At 37.8% G+C, this 27,425-nt stretch overlaps 1 protein-coding gene across 1 annotated transcript in view; it reads right to left on the bottom strand.

Annotated features, from left to right (window-relative positions):
- Positions 1–27,425, bottom strand: part of Ndfip2 (Nedd4 family interacting protein 2) — a 70,024-nt gene that overhangs the window by 16,071 nt on the left and 26,528 nt on the right. Inside the window, exons 2-3 of the mRNA XM_005374124.2 lie at positions 10,203–10,368; positions 5,336–5,469 (exon numbers count right to left, since the gene is read on the bottom strand). Coding sequence (XP_005374181.2) covers positions 5,336–5,469; positions 10,203–10,368 — 300 coding nt within the window. The remainder of the gene's footprint in view (positions 1–5,335; positions 5,470–10,202; positions 10,369–27,425) is intronic.

Genomic DNA, 27,425 nt, shown 5'->3' on the forward strand with positions numbered 1-27,425 from the left:
TTCTCAAAAGAACTATAAATTGTCAATAAATATATAGAAAAAATGTTTAATATCTTTAGCTATCAGGAAATGCAAACCAAAAGCTACATTGAGAGTCCATCTCACCCCAACCAGAATGGCTATTATCAAGGAAAAACAAAAATAACAAACACTGGCAGTGATGCAGGGGAAAGGGACCTTACTTCTACACTGCGGATGGGAATATAAGTTAGAAGGCCACTATGAAAAACAGTAAAGAGGTTCCTCAAAAAACTAAAAGGATTACCATATGATCCCTCTATGCCACGTCTAGGTATCTACTCAGGGGAATCAGTCAACGTACTATAGTAATAGCTCACATTCCTATCTTTGTGGCACTATTCACAATAGCTAAGTTACAGAATCAGCACAGATGCCCATCCACAGATGAACAGATAAAGAAAATGTGCATAAAAATACAACACAGCAGTGACAGTGAACCTTTTAGAGACAAGTGCCAGAACTGAAACCCAAAATCCACTTATTTGTCACAAAGTGCCAACACTGCAATTAAACCTGAATACTATGGTTACTGGTTTTACAAAAAAACAACTCACACATTAACATCTCTTGTCTTAAAAACACCACACACGTCACAGGTTCCCCACCACTGTAGCAGAGTAGTATTTAGCCATAAAGAATGAAATCGTGTCATTTGCAGAGAAATGGATGGAACAAGAGATTATCACATTAATAAGCAAAGTAAGTCACGCTTTCCTCAGATGTGGGATCTAGGGCAAAGGCAACAGGAAAGCAGCAGGCAGGCCGTGAGGGAAAGGAGTGGGTGCAAGAAGCGGGAGGGGAAGGAGGGAAAGTGAGTGTGCTCTGTCAGAAAGAAAGCCACTGGCTTGTGTAATTACCATGTGTTCACACATCATTTTAAAGACAAGAGGAAAAGATTCAGGATCCTTAAATTCAGGGTTCCTCTCCTTTTAGCACAAGCAACTGCACGTGCAGTTTATCACTTAGCCCTCTTTGTACTGTCCTATGGACTATTTTCAAACAAAATGTTTTTTAAAAAAAGATAGCATCTGTGCAGCCAGTGGAAACTGAGGCTCAGGGAACTGGCAGGGATAAATGCTAATACCCTGGCTACTGTTTTGCTGTCAATAATGAAGTCTTTATCTCTGACCCAAGAAGTCCTGGGTCTCCTACCAGCATCAAAGAAACTGATAAACTACTAATCAGTTAGCTTGCAAATTAGGCAAACACTCAGACCAGTGATAGCCCTTAATAGACTGGTGAAATAAATTATTGTGTATGTACCAAATGAAACTCAAAAAGCAGTTTGGTTTAAAAGTTAAAAAAAAAGAACAAAAGTCTAAAAATAGTTTCTACAAGCTGGGTGTGGTGGCACAGGCCTGTAATCCCAGCATTCAGGAGGCTGAGGCAGGAGGATCGTTGTGAGTTCAAGATCAGCCTGGGCTACAAAGTGAGCTCAAGGTCAGCCTGAACTGCATAGTGAGACCCTGTCTCAAAAAAAAAAAAAAAAAAAAAAAAGGTTCTACAGTCCAAAGCCTTTTTTAATACCAAAATAATCGTGTATTATTTGCTTTTGAATGTAAACAATTTCTATGAAAGTATATACAAAACCTATAGCACTGACTGCCTCTGATACTCAATAAATACTGCTCGGTACTCAACTCTACACAAGACTTTGCTTCCTTGTCCTTGAAATACATCAGTGTACACAAAACAAACATGTATGGCCTCTGGAAACTAAACTGTGGTTCCAAGAATGAGACAATACACAAAGACATAACAGTTGTTATGTAATTATTAGAAGTGTAAATAGTATGCCACAAAAAGAAAAGGAGGGAAGAAAGGAGAGGGGCGGGGAGAGAAAGGGAAAAGGCAAACAGAAGAAGGATGGAAAAGGAAAAGGAAGAGAAGGAAGGAAGCTGCTGCGGGGTTAGGCTACAATTTCAAACACAGCAGTCACGTAGACCTCACTGATGCAAGACTTGAGCAAAAACGTAAAGGAGAGGAAGAGAGCTACGCAGACATCTCATAAAGTACTCCAAGCAGAAGACTATGTCAGAGGTGAGACACTATGACAGATCACACATGACACGTCAGTAACAGCAAGAAGGCTGTCCTGGCTGGACTAGAGCAAACCCAAGAAAAAACAGGAGGAAATGACGTCAGAGTCCAGACTCCACTGAAGCGTTTTGGATTGTACTGAGCGAAATGGAAGTTCTTACACAATTCTGAGCAGACGAAGAGTCTGACCTGATCTATACATACATTATCTCCAGGTTATATGTACACAATCTTGAGTATTAGTGTTTCAGTTCTGTGAGGTATAGTAAGAGAAGCTAGTACCTGGCCCAAGATCACATAATCAGAAAAGGTAAGGCCAAACTTGAATCCAGGACACTGATGTGCTTCCCTCTAAATCACAGTAGTCTCACTAAGTATACTGCTATCCTGAAAGAAAAAACTTTCAAAACCATGTATGTTGTTCATTATGTGGGTAAAAAAATCTCTTAAAACTCTGGAATCATATATGCTAGGCAAACTTTATATAATAAATTTAATGATGGCAACGATTAAGCACATACTAATAAAATTTTATAGACTTTCAGCCAGACATGGTGGCACTCGCCACTAATTCCAGAACTAAAGAGGCTGAGACAGGAGGATCACTGTGAGTTTAAGGCCAGCCTGGGCTACCTAGTGAGACTCTGTTTAAAAAAAAAATAGATATATATATATATATATATAATATTAAAATTAATTCAAGAAATAAACATTAAGAAACAACATGAACAACAACAAAAAGATTTTAAAAGCACTCAGTATGATGACAGACGTACAACATCTCATATTTTTTTAGAATAATACAGAAATTTTACTACAGGCTTTTACTTTTTAAAAAGCAGAAGCCTTACATACAGTTATCTTTTACATTACTCTCACTGGGAGGGAAAATCCACGCATAAATATATGAAAATAATTCTTCCCTGGAGAGATATGGCCACTAAATTAAACTCTTATTAAATTTCACTTGACCATTAAATAGGAGAAAAATATTTACACAAAATGTTTTTTAAGAAGATGGTATTTGTGCAATAATTTCAACTACACTAAACATTTATAAATCCTTAAATTTATAAAACATAACAAAATATTTTAAAACAAAAATCTGCAATAGAATATGAGGTATTCCCATCACTGTCTAATGCAAAGAACACACTACCTTAGCCAGCGGTCCTGTATTAAATGCCATGTGTGTGCCAGGTAACAGCTCGGGGTTAGGACCACTGACATGAAGTCCCTGGAGGACAGCAGCTCAGTTTACCGAGCTCTAGTTCTTATGTCAAAAGACAAATTAATATAACAATTTCAAACAAGTCACAAAAAATGAACCCTACTCACCTAGAAGGTTTTCAGATGACTCTACCTGATGAGTAAGTGTGTTTTTTCAAAGTTTTATTACATGAATGACTTAGAATTCAAATATTTTTCAAAGAAATACTAAAAATGAGTAGCACATTTCCACGAATCTATTTGGCCGCTGCACAAGATACGTGTGACAGGACACAGGCAGGAAGCAGTGTCAGTGGCTGCAGCCTCACCTGTGCTGTCGCACCGAGAGTACCTTTGAGAGCAGCATCCCTCTCTCCGCCAGCGGAGACTCGTTTACAGCTGAATGTACTCAAGTGCTAGTCAGACCAGGTTTGTTTTTTAATTTTAGAACATTTTTAACTAACCAAAAGAAGTACGTATTTTTATGGTGTACAACTTGAGATTTTGAAATATTATACACTGCCGGGCACGGTGAGGCACACCTATCAATCCTAGCACTTGGGAGTCTGAGGTAGGAAGAGCACCATGAGTTCAAGGCCAGCCTGGGCTACATTGTGAAACCCTGTTTCAAAAAACCACAAAAATGGTGATTTTAAAACTGAATTCAATTATAGGAAGGTACCTTGGCATTAACCCCCTCAGAATACTTCTCACTTCAAACACACGTATCCCGTCATCCTGGCCACTTTGTGAAGCAGGTCTGGAAGTCCTTTCTCATGGATGTTTCTAGTTGCCCTATCACAGCTGCCTCAATGTCGCTGAATTACTTCAAAACATGTATCCTCCTGGTCACTGTGACTTTTGGAAAGAGTCACAGGTTGCACTGTGCCAGATCCAGTGAATGAGGTGGATGATGACACACTGTAATGTTTTTAACTGACAGAAATCGCCATCAACATTTTTAATTGATGCAAGAAATCAAGATAGCCATGCAATGACAGGAAACAGGACTGCCAGAACCACTTCAGGATGAGATGCGCGTGCTCCAAGTGAGGCGGGTACTCTGAGGGGTATTAGTGGCAATGTATCATTCACTGCAATGAAGTCATTTTTAATGTAACCACTCAATGTATTCTTTGATCATGCCCTGGCCATGTACATGGCTGTCTCTACGTAACTGAGACAGCCACTCATTCTATCAGAATACTACTACACACGCAGCTCCCTGACTCTCTCTAGAGCAAGGACACCATCATTACTCCAAACTTGCAGGATAAGATATGATAAAAAGAAAGTAAATTACTAAAAAAAATTATTTGAAGGCCTTATAACTTTTTTCTCTACACATTTTATCTTACCTTAATATCTTTCATGGAGTCACTAAAGTGCCTATAAAAAGCATGAATAGAAAAGAGATGACTTGTGGCCACAGGGACAGCCCATGAATTCTAAATGGTACACAGAGAAAAATAAATATATAGTCAATGAAGACATGGTGGACTGAAGGTCCCAGCAAAAGAGAAGAACACGTAGGGTGGAACACCCATACCTGGTGACTTGCAAGAATGAGAGGGTAGTACCGAAGATAAATAAAATCCAAGTTCCACAAGTAATAAATGGATTGGTAAAGACAAGGTCTAGGATGACCACAAGATGAAGTGGGGTGGGGTGACAATCAATAGAAACAAGAAGGTCAAGGAACAGAGAAGCTAATTTGACAAAGGGAGTGCCAACTTGACCAAAAATAATGCATATAAGAAGGAGTTAAAAAAAGAAAAGAAAAGAAAAAAACTACAGGCTGAGCATGGTGTGCACACCTGTGATCCCTGCACTCAGGAGGCTACACAGTGAGTTCAAGGCCAGCCTGAACTGCATAGGGAAACCTTGTCTGAAAAAAGGGGCGCGCGCGCACACACACACGCGCGCACACACACACACACACACACACACACACATACAAATTACAGGAAAATTACACTCTTACACCAGAGAACTATTTTTGATGTTACTGAAGGTATACATAATAAATGCGTTAATATCAAAAGAGAGGATAACACTGTCTCACTCTTTGAGATGTTCCTGCTGCTGCAGCGGCCATCGCAGCAGCTTTAGCCTTCTCAGCTTCATCGTATGTAGGAAGGGAGGTAGCGACGCTGTAGGGAGGCGGCACAGGATAAAACTCACCACACACTTCCGTATCTGAAGAGGAAGATTTGACAAAGACAATCCTTAAAACAGCTCCAATTTAATGATTTATAATAGGCCACTTAAGACTACTATCACTATGGCAGTCTTATGCACTGTGGTAAAAATGTAGAATGAATGTTTAAATTTTTAAAAACAATTTATTACAGTGAAAGACCCACTGCCATTAATCTCCCTCAAAGTGCTCCCCCTCACTTCAAACACCAATCGCATAGCTCCTACCACTTTCTGAAGCTGTTATGGAGTCCTCTTTAACGAATGTCTGTACAAGGTGTGGTCAAAACTGCAGTGACGGCCTCTGCTGAACGCCATCAACAGTAAGAAAGGCGCATGAAAACCTCACACAGTGTCTTCATCACCTTACTCACTGGGCCCGGGACCATGCAACTGCTGGCTCTCCTCAAAGTCAAAATGACCATGAGAGGGAAACACTCTGATTTCAGATTCACAACACTGAGGCAGCCACAACAGCACATTTAAAGACACTCATGCAAGAGGACTTCCAGAACTGCTTCAGAAAGTGGCTAAAACAATGGGATAAGTGTGCTTGAAGGGAAGGAAATACTCTGAGGGGAATTCATGGCACTGTGTCTTTTACTGTAACAAAATAAAAATTTACAGTCACTCTAACAACCTTATTTTAGTCTTACATTTATTATAAAGAGAAAAGACTGATACACATCCAAAAGTGGACATATGAAAAAAAGATCTCAAGAATGAGAAATACTTCCATTTTCCCCATATCCTCTTGGTTTATTATCTTCTATGAAGAAAATCTACCATCTTCCCAATTTTAAAAATTTTTTGAAAATTTTTAAAAATATAAACTCCAGAAGTACAGAATAATAGTAAGTACAGACAGCCTCTTTTTTTAAAAAAGCATTATATCACTTATTGCCAATATAAACAATACAAGTAAAGTTATACAGAGTCAGTTAGAATCTCTGACACTTTAAAGGTAGATTCTGTATGCCACAATGTTTGATATCATGGTTTTAGTAGATTTCTTTTAATATAACACATTCTGGATTAAATGGATATGTCATGCTCTAATCTCATCAAGATTTAGATTTGTTAATATTTTATTAAGTTATTATTAAGAGTTATTAAGAAATCTACCAAAACTTTTACTATCATAATCACAGTATTTTTATATTTTCTATATTAATAATTTTATCAGAATATCTTGTATTTTCAACATGAAAACACATTTTACTCTAGCAATACCCATGCAGGTAAACAGGTTTTAGAACAATTTTAATGCTATCCGAAAGAACTAAGAATCTCACAGGTCATTTTTAATCTACCGATGAAAGTGATGGCAGCAGCGCATTTATTAATGAACGCAACTCACCAGCGGACATGAGAGTCACAGATGCTTAGCAAACACCATCACTATGTAAAAACACCATACAAGGTGGAGTGAATAGACTTCCTGCAGTGCAAAGGCTACAACAGGAATAAAATCTAAGTGAAAACAATAGTTCTGAGGTTCAATGCAATAGTATTAAAAGTATACATTTTAAAGACTAGAAAAATGACATATTATCCAGGGAACAAGTATGTAACAATTTTAAAATCATCAACACTCAATATAGAAAAAAAAATCCCCTCCATTAGTAGTTGAGCAGCCCTAAATTGTTGTAACTAATTTTGATTCCAACGTGTAAGGTACTGGTTCTCAAAATACATCTGGATGCCGGGCATGGTGGTGAATGCCTACAATCCCAGCACTTGGGAGGCTGAGGCAGGAAGACTGGTACAAGTTTGAGGCTAGCCTGGGCTACACAGTGAGCTGAACATAGCCTGAACTACCCTTTCTCAAAAAACAAAAACAAAAGCAAAAAACAAGTGAAGAAAATCTGGGTAGCTTCAGCTCCAATTCTCTTACAAGCACTATGAAGCTGAACTTTCTAAATAAGCAAAGTTATTACCTGCAATTATGGGGAAAAAAATCAAAGAACATTCAAAAGGAATACACTGGAAATACTATACAAATATCACACATGACTACTGATGTTTAGATCTATAAAATAACCTATTGGAAAATATAATCTTCACCAAAGAAAATATCAATAGTTCTCACTAAAAAGAAATCCAAAATTCTAGAAACATTTGTGTGCTCAGTTAATCCCCAGCACTACAAAAACAAGCAAAAAAAAAAAAAAAAAAAACACCTACACAAAGCTTATGCTCAATTAAAATCAAGAGTGGCCATTTAGCAAATTTGTTCAAAAAATTAAAAAGATCAGTCTCCACTGAGGAGAATGCTGGAATAAGTGAACATTTAGATAATAAGCTCAACTAGTTTTATTGCTGAAATTTATCTAACTTTTTAAAATGATGTTATAATCATATTCCAAATTATAGACAAATGGGAAGATTCTCAAAACATTTTTGTTGCTTAATACCAAAACTATAAAGACAGTACATAAAGTATTCATTGCAAAAACTCAATAAAATATTAACAAATCTAAATCTTGACGAGATTAGAGCATGACCATTTATTAGAGCATATCCGTTTAATCCAGAATATGCAGATGCATTAAAAGAAATCTACTATAAAGATTTTTCATTACAACAAAAATTAAAGAAGAAAAAACACTTGACTTTCTAATTAGGTACAAAAAAATGAGCTCAAAGGGTTTCTGGTCTGCTGAAGCCATTTATTGATACGTGGAAGACTGCAGAAAAAGGTCTGGTGCGAGGGTAAAAGGAAACAGGCAGCTTCAGTAGCTTCAAAAGTTAATGTTCAAATTCTCTGAAAATGTCATCAATCCCAGCACTCCAGAGCATGAGGCAGGAGGATCGTGCATTCAAGTCTAGCATGGACTACACAGTGAGACCCACCCTGTCTCAAAAAAAAAAAAAAGTAGACTAATTTCTCTTCTTTTGAACTCACTAACTCACTTCTAACAAACCAAATCTAGTGGAAGTGACACCGTGTAACTTTTGAAGCAGTATCACCACAGGCTAGATGGCTTCCAGGTGGCTTTCCCTCAGAATGCTTTTCTTGGAATCCAGTCATCATTCATTGAGGAAACCTAGGCATGAAGAAGCCACATACAGGTGTTCTGACCAGTAGCCCCAGCTGAAGTTCTAACTGAAGCTAGAATCAGCCACCACACATGTGAAAAAGGAAGCCTTTGAGAGGAAGCCTACCAGCAGATGAAAAGTACGTGAGACTCTGGGGGAGAATAATATTACTGAGCCCAGTCCGCTCCGAAAAATGTGAGAATGAATGACTGGCATTTTTACTTCATGAAATTTGGAGTCATCTTTACACAAAAATAGCAATGACATCCCCTCAAAAGGTATCAAAATTTACTCTTAAAATTAGTATCTTCCACTTCTCAGTCATAAATGTCATAAAAAAAATTCATTTTCTTCAAGATTATTATCCAATTCATTTTTATTGTGGAGGTGCAGGGAATTGAAACAGGGCCTCCCACTGAACTACATTTCTAAACTGATTTTTTTTTCAAATCTAAGGCAGCAAATTCATTACGCTCTATTCTGGAAACATGGAAATAATGAACATTTAGCACATAGTAAATGTTAACAAGCAAAAAACCAACTGCTAAATCTGAAAACCGAAGAAATGACTAAAGGAAATTAAGATAAAAATTGTGCATGAGGGATTGCAGGTATAGCTCAAAGGTAGAGTGCTGCCTAGCATGCACAAGGCCCTGGCTCCATCCTCTGCCAGCAAAATAAAGCATGAAAATCTGTACTGAATAAGCACACTGATCAAATATTATATAAAAATAAAAGGAATATGAATTTATTAATTTAATTAGAACTTCACAAAGTTGACTCGCAGAACTGAATAAAAAAATGTAAATAAACTTGATGAAAGCAATGAAGAACTTACACACTGCAAATGCAAAATGGTAACCAGAAAAAGTTGACATGAGTCTGAGAGAAAGGACATTAATTACACAATAAGATGAAATTTTGTTTTGTTTTGTTTATTTGTGGCATACAGTAGGATCCAGGATGACCCGTTGCTCATGAGAAACAAAAGGCCAGGAAACAGCCAGAACCTCAGCATTTATTGAGGAGGGGATTACCAGATGGTTCAGAGGGTGGAGGTGCTCTTATGCTAAGAAGGATCTTGTCCCTACCGATAATCCCAAGCCACTGTTAAGATGAAATATTATAATGAAGTATTTTTTCTGTTAAAATGCTTTTCAATAATTGATTTTTTAAATAAATGTTCCATAATGAGTATATAAAAGAAAAGTTAGACTTTGAAATTAATCACACAAATCAAATAGTATACAAAATCGTAATAGTATACAAATCATCATAATGACTAATTTGCCATTGCTCCGAAAATGCAATAGCTAAGGTTCGTTCTCTACAGTGGCCTGAATAGAGAAGAAAACACTGCCAAACAGGAATCACTGCCTTGTATTCAGAATTACGACTGCACGTATAGCTGTGGGTCATACTGTGTATGTCTTTCACCTCTGATTACGTTTCTACCCACTCGTCCTCAGTAATACTGTTTGTTTTATAAAGACAGAGGCATGTGCACACATATGCAGACATGTATGCATCTGTACAGTTGTACATTTATATGTGCACATGTTTACTCATGCATAAAAATGTGTGGATATGTACTATATATGCTTAAAACCCATTAAGAGACCTGCTAATTGCACAAAGCCATACTACCAAAAAAAAAGGAATTGGAAAAGACTCTCCTAGCTGTTCCATACCAGAAGTTGTAGGTACTTCCGCGGTAATACTGCTATAAGGTGGAGGAGAAGTGTCAGTTTCAGGTGCCGGTGCTGAAGAAGCAGTCTGCACAACCTGCGGTGCTGAGTTTGAAGTGGATGGCTGCTCTGCAGCAGGTGATTCTGAATTGTCCTCTTCATTGTGAAGCTAAGAGAACAACAACAAAAAAAAACAATTAAAGTAATTACTTATTTTTTAATTTAAGCTAATTTTAAAAGATCATTTCAGGCAAAGGATTACCTTTTGACCAAACACAAAAATAACATTTAGAAGGACTAATAAAATTTTTCAAAGATGTAATCAGTTGAGTAAGAAGTTTGGGATACATGATAGTTTCTTTACAACAAAGATGAGGTTCAAAACTGCTTCAAGTTTCATGATTCAAAATGCATTCATATGTGTGAAATCCTTTAGTAATTATTGTCTTCCACCCACATATATATATAAAATCTGACAAAATCAAGGAAGAACTTACACACTACAAATGCAAAATGGTAACCAGTAAAAGTTGACATGAGTTTGAGAGAAATGACATTAATTACAAAATAAGATGAAAAAAATTTGTTTTTCTTGACAGCATAGCACAGATCCTGGAGGATGAGTTGTTCATGAGGAAGAAAGGCAACGAGACAGCAAGGACCTCCGTGAGGCAGGGACTGGAGCAGGTATATACACCATCTCTTTTATACACACATACAATATCTACTATTCCTGCTTTTATAATTGGAGACAAAATCTGAATTAATATAGTGGAATAACAATGTATAAACAGTCTAAAAATGTGGACTACTCTAAATTTTCCCAATTATAAAGAAAATTTAAAAAGAAACAACCAATCCTGAAGTACAGAAACTTGTCAAACATAACAAAGACTAGGAAAGGTAAATTCAGAAGTTAAACCTGAGCACTGTGGCTGCAGACTTGTTATGGACCAAGCGGTGGAGGGTGGTAGGAGAGAGGGGAGAAGAATTAAATTAAAAGGAATTAAACAGAGCGAGATGGGAGGACGGGGAGAGAAACTAAACAGAATTAAAAGAATTAAACAGAAAGTAAAAGAACGGAAAGAAAAAAGAATTAAGATGTATTATTGTCCACAATGAATCTAATCATTATGTACTGCAAACATCTCCTACAGTTTAAAAAAGAAATGATCATCTTTTAGGAATTGGTAACAACTACAGGCATCAATACCACAAAAAGTGACTCATCAAGTGATTCATCTTTTTATTTCAAAAAGAGGCCTTACTAAATATTTGTCACTTTTAAATTAGAATCTCCTTTTGAAAAGAAACTACAGTTTGCAACATTATCCAATGTTCATTATCTTAATTTATTCTTGTTACTTTGAGAAATTCAATATTAAAAACAATCCCTCGGTGAAATTTTGCCACAGAGCTAGTAGTACATGTACAAATTTTGAATGTTGTGACATAGCAAAGCAAACATAGATTTTGGATTTCAGAAACAGGACGTGGATTCTGTTCTACCTTTTGGGAGCTGTGGTAAACTTATCTTCTCCATGCCTCAACATTTACCTGTAAGTTCTAAATGCAGCCAAAATCCTCACAGCATTGCCAAATAATATTTGGACAGCATCTAGTATAACAACTAACAGAGAAGACATTTAATAATATCTATTGTCCCTTCTTCCCTTTTATTTAGTGTACTGTATTTCATGAACTCAACACACAAACCACGAGGTGCCAAAATAAGTAGTCACTAACTTGCCTCTTAAGAAAAACACGGGTATATGTGTGTGTGTGTGTTTTGTGTGCACGCGTGCTGCACTTGCACTAAGCAAAATGGGCAGTGAAGTTACTACTACCAAGCTATTTGCCTATGTTTTGATAAGTGATCACACTAGAAAAACATTTTTGTCAGTTCATGAATTATAACTTTAAGCAGAACCATCATAAACATATCTAAATTATTTCTCAGGTTACTAAGACAACTTTTTCCACAGACAGCATAGCACCAAAGTTTGAATAATAAAATCAAGTAACAGAAACTGAACTCTAAGTTCAAATAACCATAAATGCATTTTGTTCAAGCTTTCTATTCACCTGCTGCATTTTTCAAAGTAGGCACTAAATGACCACCCTCTTTACTGGCCTCTTTACCTCTGCATTACAAAGCACCTCCCCCGCTTTCCCAGTAAAAGCTGCCCAGGACATTTACCTAGTCATCTTTAATTCATTATAGCTTTAAGAGCAAAAATGTCAGGTGAGTAGGGTAAGATAAACAAAAGGGACAGTATTTACCTGGCAGTATACATAGCTAAGTAATAGCGAAGATGTCAAAAAGAGAAAGCCACTTGTCCACTTCTAATAAGCTGCAAATGTAGATATAATGAATTTTACTAAACAAAAAAACCTCTTCTCTGACAACAGCTCTCCTCCAGTTTCTCACAGTAATCCTTATCATATGAAATACAGTACATAAATGTACTCTCTACACTGACTAATTCATTTTAAAACCTGACGAAGTTTACTCAACGACAATGAAAAGAATAAATACAAGGACTTTTATATATGATGTCTAAAATAAAGTTAGGAACCTGTAAAACGTACCCTATTCATTGCCCTACTGTCTTGGTTACTCTTCTCTTGCTGAGACAAAATACCTGATGCCCAAAATTAAGGAAGGAAAAGTTTATTTAGCTCACAGTCTGTGCAGTGGTTTCAGTCCATACTTGGCTGGCTCCAAGGCAGAGTGGCACATGGCAGAGGGCACTGTTCATGGCCGCGGAAAATAGCAAAAGCAGCAAGAGCAAAAGGGAGGAGTACAGGCAAGCTGCTCTTTCCCTCCCTTACATTGTATGCAATCTACCTGCCCCAGGGCAGGTGTAGCACTCATACCCATAATCCCAACACTGGACCATGAATCAATCATAAACTCTAGAAGCCCACCCCATGACTGCATGAGGCGTGGGGAGAGAAACTACATCCAAATACAAGCCCTAACACCTACCTAACACAGTTTTTACAAGATCATGATACACAGCATACCTTTGTTACACAACAACAATAAAACCCACTAGCTCAGTCAAGAGGATCTACCCACACTAGATAAAGCTTCCAATTTATTTTAAATGCAACATTCTAATTTTGACATCTTTGCAAGCAATGAAGTTTTATTTGCCTTACTATAACTACTTTTTAAATACATCCATACAAAAAAAAATAAAAAATAAAAAATATTGGAGGGGCTGGGGATACAGCTCAGAGGCATAAGCGCCTGCCTGGCAAGCACAAGGTCATGAGTTCGATCCCCAGTACTGCCAAAAAAAAAAAAAAAATGGAAATAATGCAGAACTTCACCATACAAGTATCAGGAGTTCAGTAATGGGCCTTCATTGTTGTTTTGTCAGTTTTTAATTTTTAAAATTAAAAAAATAATATAAATAAATACATCCATACAAGGGTTGAAATCAAATATATGCTTATCAAATCAGACAATGTCATTTGGGAATAATTTCCCTTAATTGTGCTGTCCAAAGGTTCTAACTTTACTTCTAACAATTACCTAAATAGAAAAGCAAGGATGCGGGTAAGGAGGGACCAACACATCCACAGTGATGAGCCAGGCTTTGTGCCCTAACTACACATCGTCTCAAAAGCAATCACTCTACCTCTCTCTACTACGAACCTCCCAGAAAAACTGTGGGCAGTACAGTGCCACACAGAAATACACAACTTGGTCTTCACCAAGGAGGTAAGAAACATGGTAGACTGAATGAGCCATAAATTTTTATCTAAAGGAAAATGGATGATGACAGGGCTGCCTTAAAAGCATGAGAAGCTAGTCTCTGCAGGTATACACTGAGTGTTTTTAATGACAAGAACACCAAGAGCATTCTGACAGATTCTACCCGGAAGTCTACCCCTCTGGTGTATACACTATATAAAATATTAATGTAGTAACCAGAAGCTTCGTTTTGTGAAGCCAGATATCTCCCTGAATGTTTCCTAAAAGTACAAGGTGAGAATGTGTAGACATGCTCTGCTCAGCAAGCAGTGCACTGCATCACAACGTGGTGGGTATGGCTGTTTTGACCTAGTGACAATATGGCTTACTTTTTTTTAATTTGTGAACTTGTTTCTTTTTGGTTTTAATTTGAACACTACAGCAAGAAAACAGCTGAAAAAAATAATTTTTAAGTTGTTTTTAAAAAGGTACCTAAAAGACTGATATATTTTGTATGCTACCATATTATGACTATACTTATGTTCTGTACCAAAGGGTAAAATTGGAAATAACAACAGTTGCAATGAGACAAAAAAAATTCTTTTAGTTGAAGCACAGCCTGAAATGCATAGTGAGACTCTGTCTTGAAAAGAAAAAAAAATCTTCTTTAAATAGTCAGTCTACAAGGAATGGAATGTCCAGCTTCACTAGGAAATTATACCATGACAAAGGTTCCTTCTTACTCTTAATGTTAATAAAACCAATAGGAGTTATGTTAATAAAAATGTATGGTACCTTCTGATACTTTATGCTGCCTTATTTAACACATACTTTAGAGAAGAAAACAGATCTGGGTTGCAATAAAATCAAATGGCAGAGTCAAGCCATTCATCTAAGTTACCCAAGAAGAAAACGAGCTCTCATCTGTGCTCCTAACTACTTGTATTTAGTAACGCTGGTGCTAAGAGATCCCCGCTACTGCCTGGAGTAGGTAGTGTTCTAAACCAACAGCTCAGAAAATCCCAATGGACGATGCTGCTTATTAGCAAATGAAGCTAGATTTTCTACCAATAAAACTGAATTAGCAGAATTTTCCCTTTTCTCTCTCTCTCTCCTTCCCTCCCACCTCCTCTCCCTACACCCCCTATTAAATGAACAGAATTATCTCAAATTTACGTTTATTTTCCAAATTTCTGTCCCATAAAATCTTTGCTGCCTCTAGATACTTTTCTGCTAATGGAGCTAGCATATGACAAAGCAAACATAAGAACAATTAGGAAATAAATGTACAAGCAGCAAATTAATATTAATTTTAAAGGCTACGAACAAATCATGTCATCCTTAGCTTCTTGTCTGCAATGTATGCTAAAGTATGGCATGGTTTTATACATCATTATGTAACACACACACATTTTCTGCTAGCAGAAACATTTCTTATTGGTGTGACAGAACCTGTCATTATTTCATGGTGTTCCACAAAAAGCCAGTGTGAGCTTCAGGCTGTCCATCATCAAACAAATTTGCTGAATTAAGGGTCATCAGATATTTTTTACCAAGACAAAACTAAGTTGTCCTTTTAAAAAAGAGAGGTTACAATTTCATCTTAAAATTACTGTCATCTGCTCATGATACATACAATGATAAAAATTATAGGAGGTTATATCCAGTGTAACTGGCTTTTAAAACTAATAATGAAGATTTGGTACTGGTGTAATACATAAGAGCTATCCAAATTTCTGGAAGAAATAGTTGTAGGTAGGGGAAGAGACTCTACTGTTCGCATTTTTCACCTTAAATGTAAATTAACAAACTTTCAAATTTTTAATAAGAGCAAAATGCAATACAATTAAACCTCTGATGTGGCAAGTCATTTTGTGAAGCAAAAATGTTAAGATATATGCTATGTCTGTGATAAAAACTTTAACATAAAATATCACATATACCAGTGCCTTTGGGCTTATGTACGTGCAATTTTTATTGAAAATGATACAATCTGGAATTGTGTGCCAGTCTACTTTAATTGCCAGTTTAACTGGATTAGGAGCCGCCTGGAGAGAGGATGGAATGGGGGCACTACACTCATCGGTGGGTCAGTTCACTGATGTCCAGAGCCAAACGTGCCCTGCGGATGCAGATATGGGGGGAGGGCATCCCTCTGAGGACAGCACTCCCGCTGGCTTGCGCCCTTCCCTGTGCTCTGGTTACCAGTCACCTTGGCTGTGAGCAGTATGCTCCATGCCCACTGGCCATGATGTTTCTCCCTTGGAGCCAGCTAAACTCTCTGAAATGGGTTCAGAAAAATGGGGTGAGAAAAATGAACCTCTCATCCTTAAATTGCAGTGACAGATATTTCATCCCGGCAACGGAAGATGACCAATACAAACTGTAACCAAACAAAAAGTATACTTAAAGAATGCAAATCAACCAGCCCGGTGGCGCAGGCCTATGATCCCAGCTACACCGAGGCTCAGGCAGGAGGATCACAAGTTAGAGGCCAGCCTGGGCAACTTAGGGAGATCTTCTTTCAAAATAAATAAAAGGGACTAGGTAGATCACACCGGACTCTAGGCCCTAGTATTGCAGAGAGGGCAAAAGCAAACCAGATACGGTATTTGTCTTTTTAAGGAAATGTAAGGGAAGTGATTATTAATGGGGCAAAGAAGTGATAAAAGAATACAAAATTAAATTTATTTTTCCAGACCAGACTTTTTCTGATATCAAGACTTACATATCCATCAGTCAGAATTTTAAAAGGACATCAAACAATAACAAAAAGGAGCTCAATTAATGTTCAATTCTTCATTCTACCTATTGTTCAGATCTCAGCTTAAAATCAAGTTATGGAAGCCTCTGTCACCCCTCCAAAACAGAGTAAGTTTCTTTGATATATAGTGTAATCATAACCTTACTTGTTTATCAGAGCACTTATCATAATGGCATTTATTTATATAACTATTGATTTACAATCTGTTTTCCCAGCTAAAGAAAGATCTATATAAACGTGAAGGTTTTATCTGTGTTGGTAAACACTGTGAAAATAAAAGTGACCCTTGAAAGTACACTGATTTCAGCTTTGGTTAATTTTCTTTTATTCGGTGTCCGTCACCAATCACAAGAGTGTAAGAGGGAAAGCCTTGAGGGAGAGTAGCTTGCTAACTGGAGTACTTTGAAGTCTCTCACAGTCAGTTACTACCTTCCGGCTCAGTAAGTTAAAGGAAAGGTGTTGGAGAGTATTTGCATCTCAAAGACCTGCACACAACAAAGAAGCCAAGCAGGTGGGGTAAAGGCCCTATATAAATTTCAAAAGATTTACACCTCTGGTTAAATCCCTTTCACATGCTAAAACTGCAACATAAATATCCTAGATGCTAAGATTTCCTCCTTGGATGCAATGTGCTCTACAGGACACACTAATTAGCTGGGTTCCGTCTTTTAGTTTATAGGACATATGCTCCTTAAGAGGTTAAGACAATATCAACAAAAAGATACAAGACTATCAATATGTAATACAATAAGCATTGTTAATTCCCTACCACTCTGTTTGTAACTCTGTAATGTCTGTACTGATCCTTTGCTATTTTGTAAAACGTTGTCAATCTGTTAGTATTTTCCTCCTTTTATTTCTAAAATTAAAAAAAATAAAAATTAAAAAATTAAAAAAATTAAAAAAAGATACAAGACTACATTTAGCTTACAAAACATGTAATGAAAACTTTCCTGCAATTATGCCTCTGTATCAACTGATCAATATGATCTTAGCGTGTGTGTGTGTGTGTGTGTGTGTGTGTGTGTGTGTGTTTGTTTCTGAGGACTGAACCCAGGTCCTTCCAACTGAGCTACATCTCCAACCCTTTTTTAAAACTTTAAGACAGGGTCTCATTAAGTCTATAAATTGCCCAGGCCTGCCTAGACCCTGCAATCCTCCTGCCTCAGCCTCTCAAAGTTCTGGGATTACAGGTTTGCACCATCACCTCCAGCTATTAATATGAATTATTAGCTTGCTGATCTCCTAACCCCATTCTTCTTCTCCTTCCCATCTCTCCTTCTTCTTTGTTTCCCTTCCCTCCTCTTCCCCTTGCGCCTCTTCCCTGGGTGTATGTCCTGCTGGAATCCCCTCGCACTTCCCTCATCTAAGGTGTTCTCCATTGAGGCATTGCTCCCTACTGGCCTCTACCTGCCTCTTAATAATCCTGCAATCCAACTGACACAAATTTAGCATGAAAAGACCAGAGTATATGCCATAAAGGTGTATATATTTCACCAAGGGAAGGTTTTCGCCATCAATCTTTTTGGTTTTATATTCACATATGTATTAACATATTTTAAATTTACTTTTAAAAGTTTGAATCTCTCCACAATATCCTACTTCATGAACGCAAGCAGCTTTCTGAGATATATTTACTAGAGACTATGCTGTAGTTTTAGGCAATTAGGGTAGAAATTATCTTCCTGAACTTTCCATCTCTCTCATTACAAATTCACAGTATCATGATGGGAATTCTCTACCACAATCCAAGATGAGCCACAAGGGTCATCAGTCAGGATACTCCTGTGGCTCAGCGCTGCACTCCTGTCTATCACTGTGGCCCTCCTTCCGGGCTGGACACCCGATCCAAAGAGAGGAACCAAAATAACCTAAGACGATCCACTGAGGCTGTCACAAAACCGTGACCAACAGGAAAAGAAGAAAAGCTGAAGAGTGATGGATTCTACAAGGCTGAGGAAACACCCAGGCACTCTGTGGAACTCACGGAAATTAACAGAGCTATCTCCAAGCCAAACTTGCCTTCCACCAAATTATGTTTTATTACAAATAACAATGTAAGCCAATTCTAGCTCTTAACAGTTCTTTTGTCAAATGGCTTGGGAACCAAAACTTAGAAACCCAAACTTCATGTTTCTTTAAAAGGCATTTTAAAAGTCCCTGTGGCTCTATTACTGTTTTCTGTCTTGTATATAATCAATAAATTCTATCATTTAATTTTAGCTTACTTTTTCCTCCTATCTGCATTGTGCCATATCCTATCTGGTGTATTTTCTATTTCACATCTTTATCCATTCTAAAATTTTTATTTGGTTTATTCTTTATGTTTTCTATTTACTGATGAGATTCTCTGCCTTATCATTGGCCACAAAGTAATTTTCCTTTGCCTCCTGGACACAGTTATAGTGGTTGCTTTAACATCCATGTAGTAATTATAATAGGAATCATTCTGGGGTTGGTATCATCTGGTTGTGTCTTCCCTGAGAAATGATTTATATTTCCAGTATTTCTAGGAATTTTGGGTTTTGTTCTGGACGTGGATTGTTTTCTTTTGTCTTTTGGAAAACATTAATATGTTTGTTTTATAGGCAATTAACACCGTTAGATTTAGATTGTAAGTTGAAATATATTCAGAGAAAATTAAAAAGTTGGAAGACTGATACTATCTGATTCACAATTTTTTTTTTCTTTTAAAGAGTAAAAGAAGGATAACATAGTAATAGGGGGGCTTACCTAATTACAGACAAAGTGATAGGAAATTATCAATGGTTGTTGTTTTACATATTATTATCTACAAGATAGTTTCTCAGGAAAACAAACAGACAAATAATAGTGAGTTACAGACAAAAGTAGTAGAAGATTACCAATGGTTGTTGTACTATACTTTGGTACCTTCAAAGTGGTTTCTAAAGAAAATAAACAGAGCTATACATGAGTTATCATTTGAATAATCATTGACTATTCTCAATGGTTGTTGTAGGAAACACATAGTAATAAACATACATCCATTTATGAAACAGCATAGGAACAATACAAACAATACAGAGTTATAGACAGGTAAGCAGGAAAATATCAATGGCTGCTGTAACACCTGGTGGTATCTTCAAAGTGGTTTCTCAGGAAAACAAAGATATGCAAGAAAGATCTAACAAGTAGTTACAGCATAAGGGTTGTGAAAAATAGCATATTACCTCCTCACCAGTGACTCCTTTCATTGAGGTGTGATGGCTGGAAGGAAGGACAGGATTGAAAAGAAGGATCGAGAGGCTTGCACCTCTGTCTCACAACAGGCTGTTTTCTTTTTCCTCTATAGTCATGATTACCCAGGGCTCCTCCATGGAGATGCCAGTCTGGCCATAAGGAGAAGGCAGACTATTCCCCGGGCCCCCTCATTCCTGTTGGACTAACTGGTAGGATAGGTCTGAGCTCTGGGGCCTCTGCTTCAGAGGGCAGACCGATCTCCAGTGGTCACCTCTGCATTCAAGGCATGGCCCAGGGTGCTTCTTAGGGCAGTTCCTCCTGAGGTGGCCTGGCTTTTAACAGTGGTAGCAGATGAATGTAGTCGTCAAGTTCTTCTTGGGGCCCCAAGAATCAGACTTAGGGTCTGTTTCTCTTAGTGCTGCAGCAAAAGCAGCAGCTTTTCCTTGGTCTCTTTTTCTCTCCTTGTCATCGCTATAGAATACTGAGGAGGCAAATTCTAACCTCTCAAGTGAGCCATCTGGGGAGAAAGCCATTTTTTGTAGCTTTTTCTCTCTAGTCTCCCAGCACACTGGGACCCCGCAACCACTTAGGGTCCTCTCCCCAACCGTCAGCACAGGTAGCAGGAATCTCAGTGCAGACCTCGCCAGAGCTCCACGCACTCCTCCACTGCAGCCTATACTGTCAGGGGAAGAATGGCTTCCAGGGCGTCTCCCCAGGTATTGCACAAGGTCCTCCTGGTTTCCAGCTTCCGAATGGCTCTTGTGACCCCAGTCAACTAGGCCTCTGAGTCTTCGGGCATAGTCTGTATTCTCATGTTCTCCGAGTCCTTGTTCGGCAGCTGCTCCTCCACTGACTCTGGACCTTTCTGGTTTTCAACGGCAGGGGAAAGAGTGACCCATTGTGTGGCATGTATTCCCAGTGGTTTCTCCATGTCAGGATGATTCATGCACATCCCCAGGTGGGCCTCTGTGGCCGGCGCATGGCGGGCCAATTGTGTCATTGCTTCACCGTGCCATGATAGTTCTCAACGACGCGGTAGTGGCTGGCCTGAGGGCCAGCTCTGTGCGGCTTCCCAGGCATAGGCGCCCGCCTCTCGGGTGCCTATGCGGCTAGGGTCCAGGCCAAAGGCCAGCGCTTCCCATCGCATGGCTTCCTGGGTGCAGGAGGCCCACCTCCTGGGCACTGGTGCAGCTAGAGTCCGGGCCAAAGGCCGGCACTCCCCACTGCGTGGCTTCCTGGGCACAGGCGGCCCGCCTCCCCAGCGCCTGCACAGCTAGGGTCTGAGCCAAAGGCTGGCTCTCCCGATTGCCTGACTTCACGATTTTCTAAAAAGCTATGGTAATAAAAACAATATGATACTGGTGGAAAAAATAGACAAATACATCCATGGAACAGAACAGAGAATCTAAAAATAGACCCAAATAATAAATTGCTTTACAAAAGCTACTCTGACACATTTTTTAAAAGCAGGAGAAATTTTAAATTATAATGTTTGAATTTATAAAATTATTTCAATCTTGAATTTCCCAAATACTCTAGTGCTGATTTTTACAAGTCAACACACCGATATTCCATCTAATATAGGCCCTGATAATATAATAACAATTTATAGTAAAATATTTTGTTCCTTTCCTGTTCCCTCAATCAAATTAAATAAGGACATCTTGACAAATTCTCCAGAAAGTTTCTTGATTTGCATGTAGTACTAAAAACAAGTCATCAAATGTAGTAGCTGGAAACTTTAAAAACTAAAACTGCCTAAGAGTATACAATAAAGGACTGAGATTTCAAACATTAAAGCATAGTAAAAATATCAAGAGTTCACTGGACTTGGAATAAGTCCTCTTTCACCATCAGAATCTGAACATTCAAGAGGTTTTCAAAGCAAAACTATTTGGACACAAAACTGAAAATAAGAGATAACTGAAACTTCATTCCAGAAACACCCTGCCGCCAATTAGGGCAGCATCACCGGAGTGGCAGAGGGACTAAGGAGCCTAACTCGATGGTGTTCGGTCTCCCCCAAGAGACCCCATGCCTCTGAAATTTCAGAAGTGTGCTTTCTTCATCCGGATGGCCTCTACAACAGATAATGCGAGTTTAGGGCACAGAATACACTACTCGTTAAATACACCGTCCTGACTTCTCGTTTTTTCCTCTTAACAAAAGGGAGCTCACTCAAACAATGAACGTCATTTTCACTAAACATCTCCAGATCAAGTACTGTATCACACTTCATACTCATCCACAAGTCTCACAGAAGTTTACACAGGATAGAAACTTGAAATATTTACTGTAATCAACTATATGTCCCCCAAACTTACCAAATTATATAGCAGTGTTGTAGTCTAAAACACAGTCACTGAATATGTATTCTACGAAACAAAAACATGAATTCTATCTCCTATCACCCAAGTTTTTAGAAAAACTATGTTAGAGATGACCATGCTTACTATAGCTAGCCACGTCAGGCAGCAGTGAAGGTCAAAAATATAACAAAAAACAGTAAAAAACACATAAGTAAGCCAGGCCTGGTGGCACATACCTGTAATCCCAACACTCAAGAGGCTGAGGCAGGAAGATTGCCTCAAGTTCGAGATCAGCCTGGGCTACACAGTGAGTTTAAGGACAGCCTGAACTATATAGCAAGACTCTCTCAAAAAACCAATTAAGTAAATATCACAAGAATCTCATCCTTTCCCACCAGAGTAGACTAACGTCTCTGGATTAAGGGCAAACTCCCTAACACTCTTCACACACTGATGGAAGATCAGTGATTTACAGCACAGTACAATAACAAATGTGCATACACAAGGCTTTTATTCACATAAGCCTTATGAACCTAAAGTCATAAAAGGAGAAATTTTTAAAATACAAGTTAGTAAAATTAACAACCAAACTTTATTGTACAAAACACATGAAACAACAGCACACTGGGAATGTAAGTTTTTCATAAAAATGAGGAAATGTTCCTAGTAATTAAAGTAAAATAGTATATTGGGAAGGATGGACTTGGAGTTGAGCTACCACTAGTAAGAACATAATCAACACAATCACCTTGAAGAGCAAGTTGGCAATTCAGAGTAAAGTTTAAGAGATGCATACCCAATAATTCTACCTCTAGATGTCAACACTAGAAAAGTCTCACACTTACGAGGTAAGGTACAGTAGGGCTGGGGAAAACTGGACAAACAACTGAGCAGAATGTGTCAAAGGTGATAAAAATCCAGAGGACATGAGCAGAATGCAGGACCCACAGCTCCCGAGCACCGTACACCAATCAGAAAGTCACATTTTCAATCCTCCATCTGAATCTGGTGCTGTGTGCGAGACTAATCAGAAAAGAACTATTTTCCATCTTTTATTTATATCTGGTGAGAAGCCAAAAAGAGCAGTTTAAATCTGACACCAGATCAACTGAGTTTTTGACAGGACAGTTGTCTCAATACTTTATTTGCATGAGGGAGAAGATCCCTTTCCATCATCCTAGGGGACACTGTCGGTTCACTAGCCCACTGTCGCTCTGCAGAGCTCACCTCTTACGTGTCTTCACTAAATGTGCTCTTTCACTGATTTTGTTTGTCTTGTCCAATTCTTTGTTTAGGACATCAAGAACCTGGAAAGGTTCCCACAGGATCCTTCATCTGACATTTGGACACAAAGTGACACAAGAATGCCCAAGGCGGCACTATTCGGAACAGTGAGAAACTGAAAACAACTGTCTGGCCAGCAGGCAGTGAATAAACTATCATTCTATGATTTGTGTAATAGGAATCAACAATTTAGGTAGATGAATTACATTTATGTTAATCCTCCTAAATAAGTCTTAAAAACATACTAAATGAAATCAATCCAGTTGAAACTGTAGAAAACAGAAAACTATTGTAACATGTATTTTCATATAATCTAAAACTAATGTAACATTGTATAGAAATACAAATATCATAATCAGAGTAAAGCACAAAAACATTCACAGATACAAATACAACTTCTGGACATTAGAAGAAGGAAGAGAAAGAGAAGGTGTGGGATGTAAGGCATTAGCTTTTCTGAAAAGAAGAGAGGAGAAGAGGATGAGAGGGTAGAGATATTTTCAACCATGAAAAAACTTATGGAACACATAGCACCCATGTGTCCTTGAAATAAAAGTATTCCAAGATAAAGCCCAAGGGATGTAGCTTGGTGCCACAGCACCTGCCTGGCAAGTGTCAGGCCCTGAGTTTAATTCCCAGTATGTATGTATGCATGAATGTATGTATGTATAAATAAATAAATAAAACCCAAGCAATCAAAAAAGAAAATCAATCAAAATAAAAAAGCACAGGAGCAGAAAAACCAGGAGTGAAGAGTACTAAATCCATTTAAATAGAGAAGCAAGGCTATGTATGCAGCTAGTGACTAAGGAAGCTCTGGTAAACAGAAAGCAGTAGGGGCATGGGGAAAAAAAGAATCAAGCTACACCGTGTACAGGTACAAATTCCCTATAATGAATGTGATCATTATGTATCCTAAAGTGTACTAATAAACTTAATTAATTTTTTAAAAAGTAAAAACATAAACAGTATAAAAAAACAGAACTGGAGGGCTGGGGATTTAGCTCAGTGGCAAAAAGCGCCTGCCTGGCAAGCGCAAGGTCGTGAGTTCGGTTCCTGGTGCCCGAGAAAAACTAACAAAAAAAAAAAAACAGAACTGGGGGTCAGATGTGGTGGTGCACACCTGTAATCCCAGCACTCAGGAGGCTGAGGCAGGAAGCCTGCTGCCAGTTAGAGGCAAGCCTGGGTTACACAGTGAATTCAAAGCCAGCCTGAATTAGAGGCAAGACTTTGTCTCAAAAAAAACAAAAAAGCGGAGCATGGTGGTATACACCTGTCATCTCAATACTCAGGAGGCTGAGAGAGGAGGACAGACATGAGTTCAAGGCCAGCCTAGGCTACATATTGAGTTCAAGGCCAGTCTAAACTACATAGTGAGATTTTATCTCAAAAAAATAAAACACAAAAACAGAACTGGAGAAATTAGAGATAAGACAAATATTAGTATGACTCCATTTTTTTGCAGCAGAGATTCAGTTTCTAATAGTTAAAATTTTAACAATGGCCCAGTGTGGTGACACATGTCTGTAATTCTGGCACTCTAGTGACTAAGGTAGGAGGATCACAAGTTCAAGGCCAGCCTAAAGTACATAGTAAGAACTTGTCTCAAAAATCAAAAATTTTAACATGCAGATTTTAAAATTATTCTAATTTCTCAACTCACTTTTATAAACTCTTTTAGTGAAATCTTATACAGTCTAAGAGTTCTATAGTTAAAAAAATTTTTAAAACAAACTTGAGGTCAGCAGTTCTCTAGGGCTTTTTTCCCCTTACTGTTAAAATTCTAGATCAAACTTCATGTTTTTGTTTTTCTTTTAAATAGCATTATCCCACTCTTATGGAATTATTCCTATCTGTCTTTATATGAGCACAAATCAGATGATGTTCCTCAAATGTTAACACAGATTATTTCTGGTTGATAAGATTTGGGTGCCTACACTGGTTATTTCTTTGTATTTATACTGCTTGTACATAAAGAAAACAAAAATATATACCACTCCCACAAAAATAAGTAGGTCTTTACTGAAACAGTCACACACACACAAGCTTAACAATTCCTACGTTAAGACTATACAGCATTAGTGAGAAACTTAAACCAAGACTTCCTTATAAAGCTGTTCATCATAATGTTAGAATAATATAAAACTAGAAACAGAGCATTCAGTAACAGAATAAATGTGCTGTGTCAACATAATGGAATGCTACATAGCCTTTTAAAGAGTATTAGAAGAACAGTTAATATAAAGAAATGTTCATGATTAAGGTGTAAAGGAAGTAAAGTTTTGTGGGGGTGGAGAAATCATACATTACTTCAATTTTAAATAAGACAAAATGTTAACAGTTTCATAACGACTATTAATATACAAAATAGGTAGCATGATTGTTTGCAAGTTTTATTTTTTTAACTATTCTGTATTTTTCCCAGTGACAAAAGTAAGAATACTGTTCTTTAATGGAGTACACAACATGACAAGTTAAAGAGATTCCTATCTGTGCCAAAAGCAGTAAGTTTACGTAGGTTCAAAAGCTGACATTTATGGGCTGGGAAGATAAGTAGTACAGCACGTGCCTTGCATGTGTAAGGTCCTGGGTTCAATTTCCAACAATACAAAAACAAAACAAAAAACAAGCAAATAAACAAAAACCTCAGGTTACAAAAAAACTCACATTTGTCAAATTTCTTAGTGACACTGAAGAAGATCATGACATATTACATCCACTTGACAACCTTTCATAATCATTGTCATCTTCAAAAGAAAAAAAGTCAGGTATACATACATAAATACGATGATTTTTATTGCCATTAATCATTTAACAGTACCAGCACATAATGTAATAATATAAGCATGTGTGGCAAGCGCAAGGTCGTGAGTTCTGTTCCCGGTACCAGAGAAAAACCAAAAAACCAAAATAATAATAATAATAATATAAGCATGTGTCCCCTTTTAGTGTGATTTCTAATGAAACTCAGTTTAAAGGTGAGAAGGACTTATAAGAGCTTTTGGTCTCTTTTCCACTTATAATAAATTATTCCTTGTGGAGCCCTTTTGCTATAACCACATTAAATGAGCCACATTTGTTTACATAATCTAAAAAGGCATTTGAGCTGGGTGTAGTAGTGCATGCCTGTAATCCCAGCATTCTGGAAGGCAGAGGCAGGAGAATCACAAGTTTGAGTCTAGCCAAGGTAACTCAGTGACTTAGCAAGATCCTGTCACAAAATAAAGAATAAAAAGGGCTGGTAATGTAGCTCAGTGTAACAGCCCTGGGTTCAACTCCCAGTACCTTGAATAAATGAATGAATAAAATTTAAAAAGGTATTCTGTTTTCATAGTATTGTAATACTATCTACTTCTTTAGAACTCCAAGTGCAAGGACCCACACACTTAACACTGTACACAATATTGCACCTGCTTTCTTCAACAACTCAGCTAACTAAAGACTCAGACTTTCTACAAACAATTCTGAGAGTCAAGTGCAGTAACAGTAACTGTCATGTTGGTCCGTTTTCTTCTGCTCTTGCCCTATGAGTAAGTGGAAACAGTGCTGCTTCAATCCCTACCAACTCTGGAAATCAGGTACGTCCACATTATCTAAATGCTACCTGGTAAGAAAGTGCCAAAACGACAGCAACAGATGACAAGCACAAGGGAAAACTCTTCTTACAGGATTCTAATTAGTAAGTGTACAAAAATGATCAAATTAAGAAACTGCTATTTGACAGCCACTATAGTCACTACTGTTTCAGTCAAGAATAACTAATAGGGGCTGGGGATTTAGCTCAGCGGCAAAAGCGCCTGCCTGGCAAGCGCAAGGTCGTGAGTTCGGTTCCCGGTACCGGAGAAAAACCAAAAACAAACAAACAAACAAACCTATCTAATAACACATACATAGCTTTACGTATGATCTTAAGTCTGTATTTTCATGATAAATGTGGCATTTTGCTTGTTAAAGACCAG

This window comes from Chinchilla lanigera, unplaced genomic scaffold (assembly GCF_000276665.1).
Source record: "Chinchilla lanigera isolate Chin_1 unplaced genomic scaffold, ChiLan1.0 scaffold00003, whole genome shotgun sequence".
Lineage (NCBI taxonomy): Eukaryota > Metazoa > Chordata > Mammalia > Rodentia > Chinchillidae > Chinchilla > Chinchilla lanigera.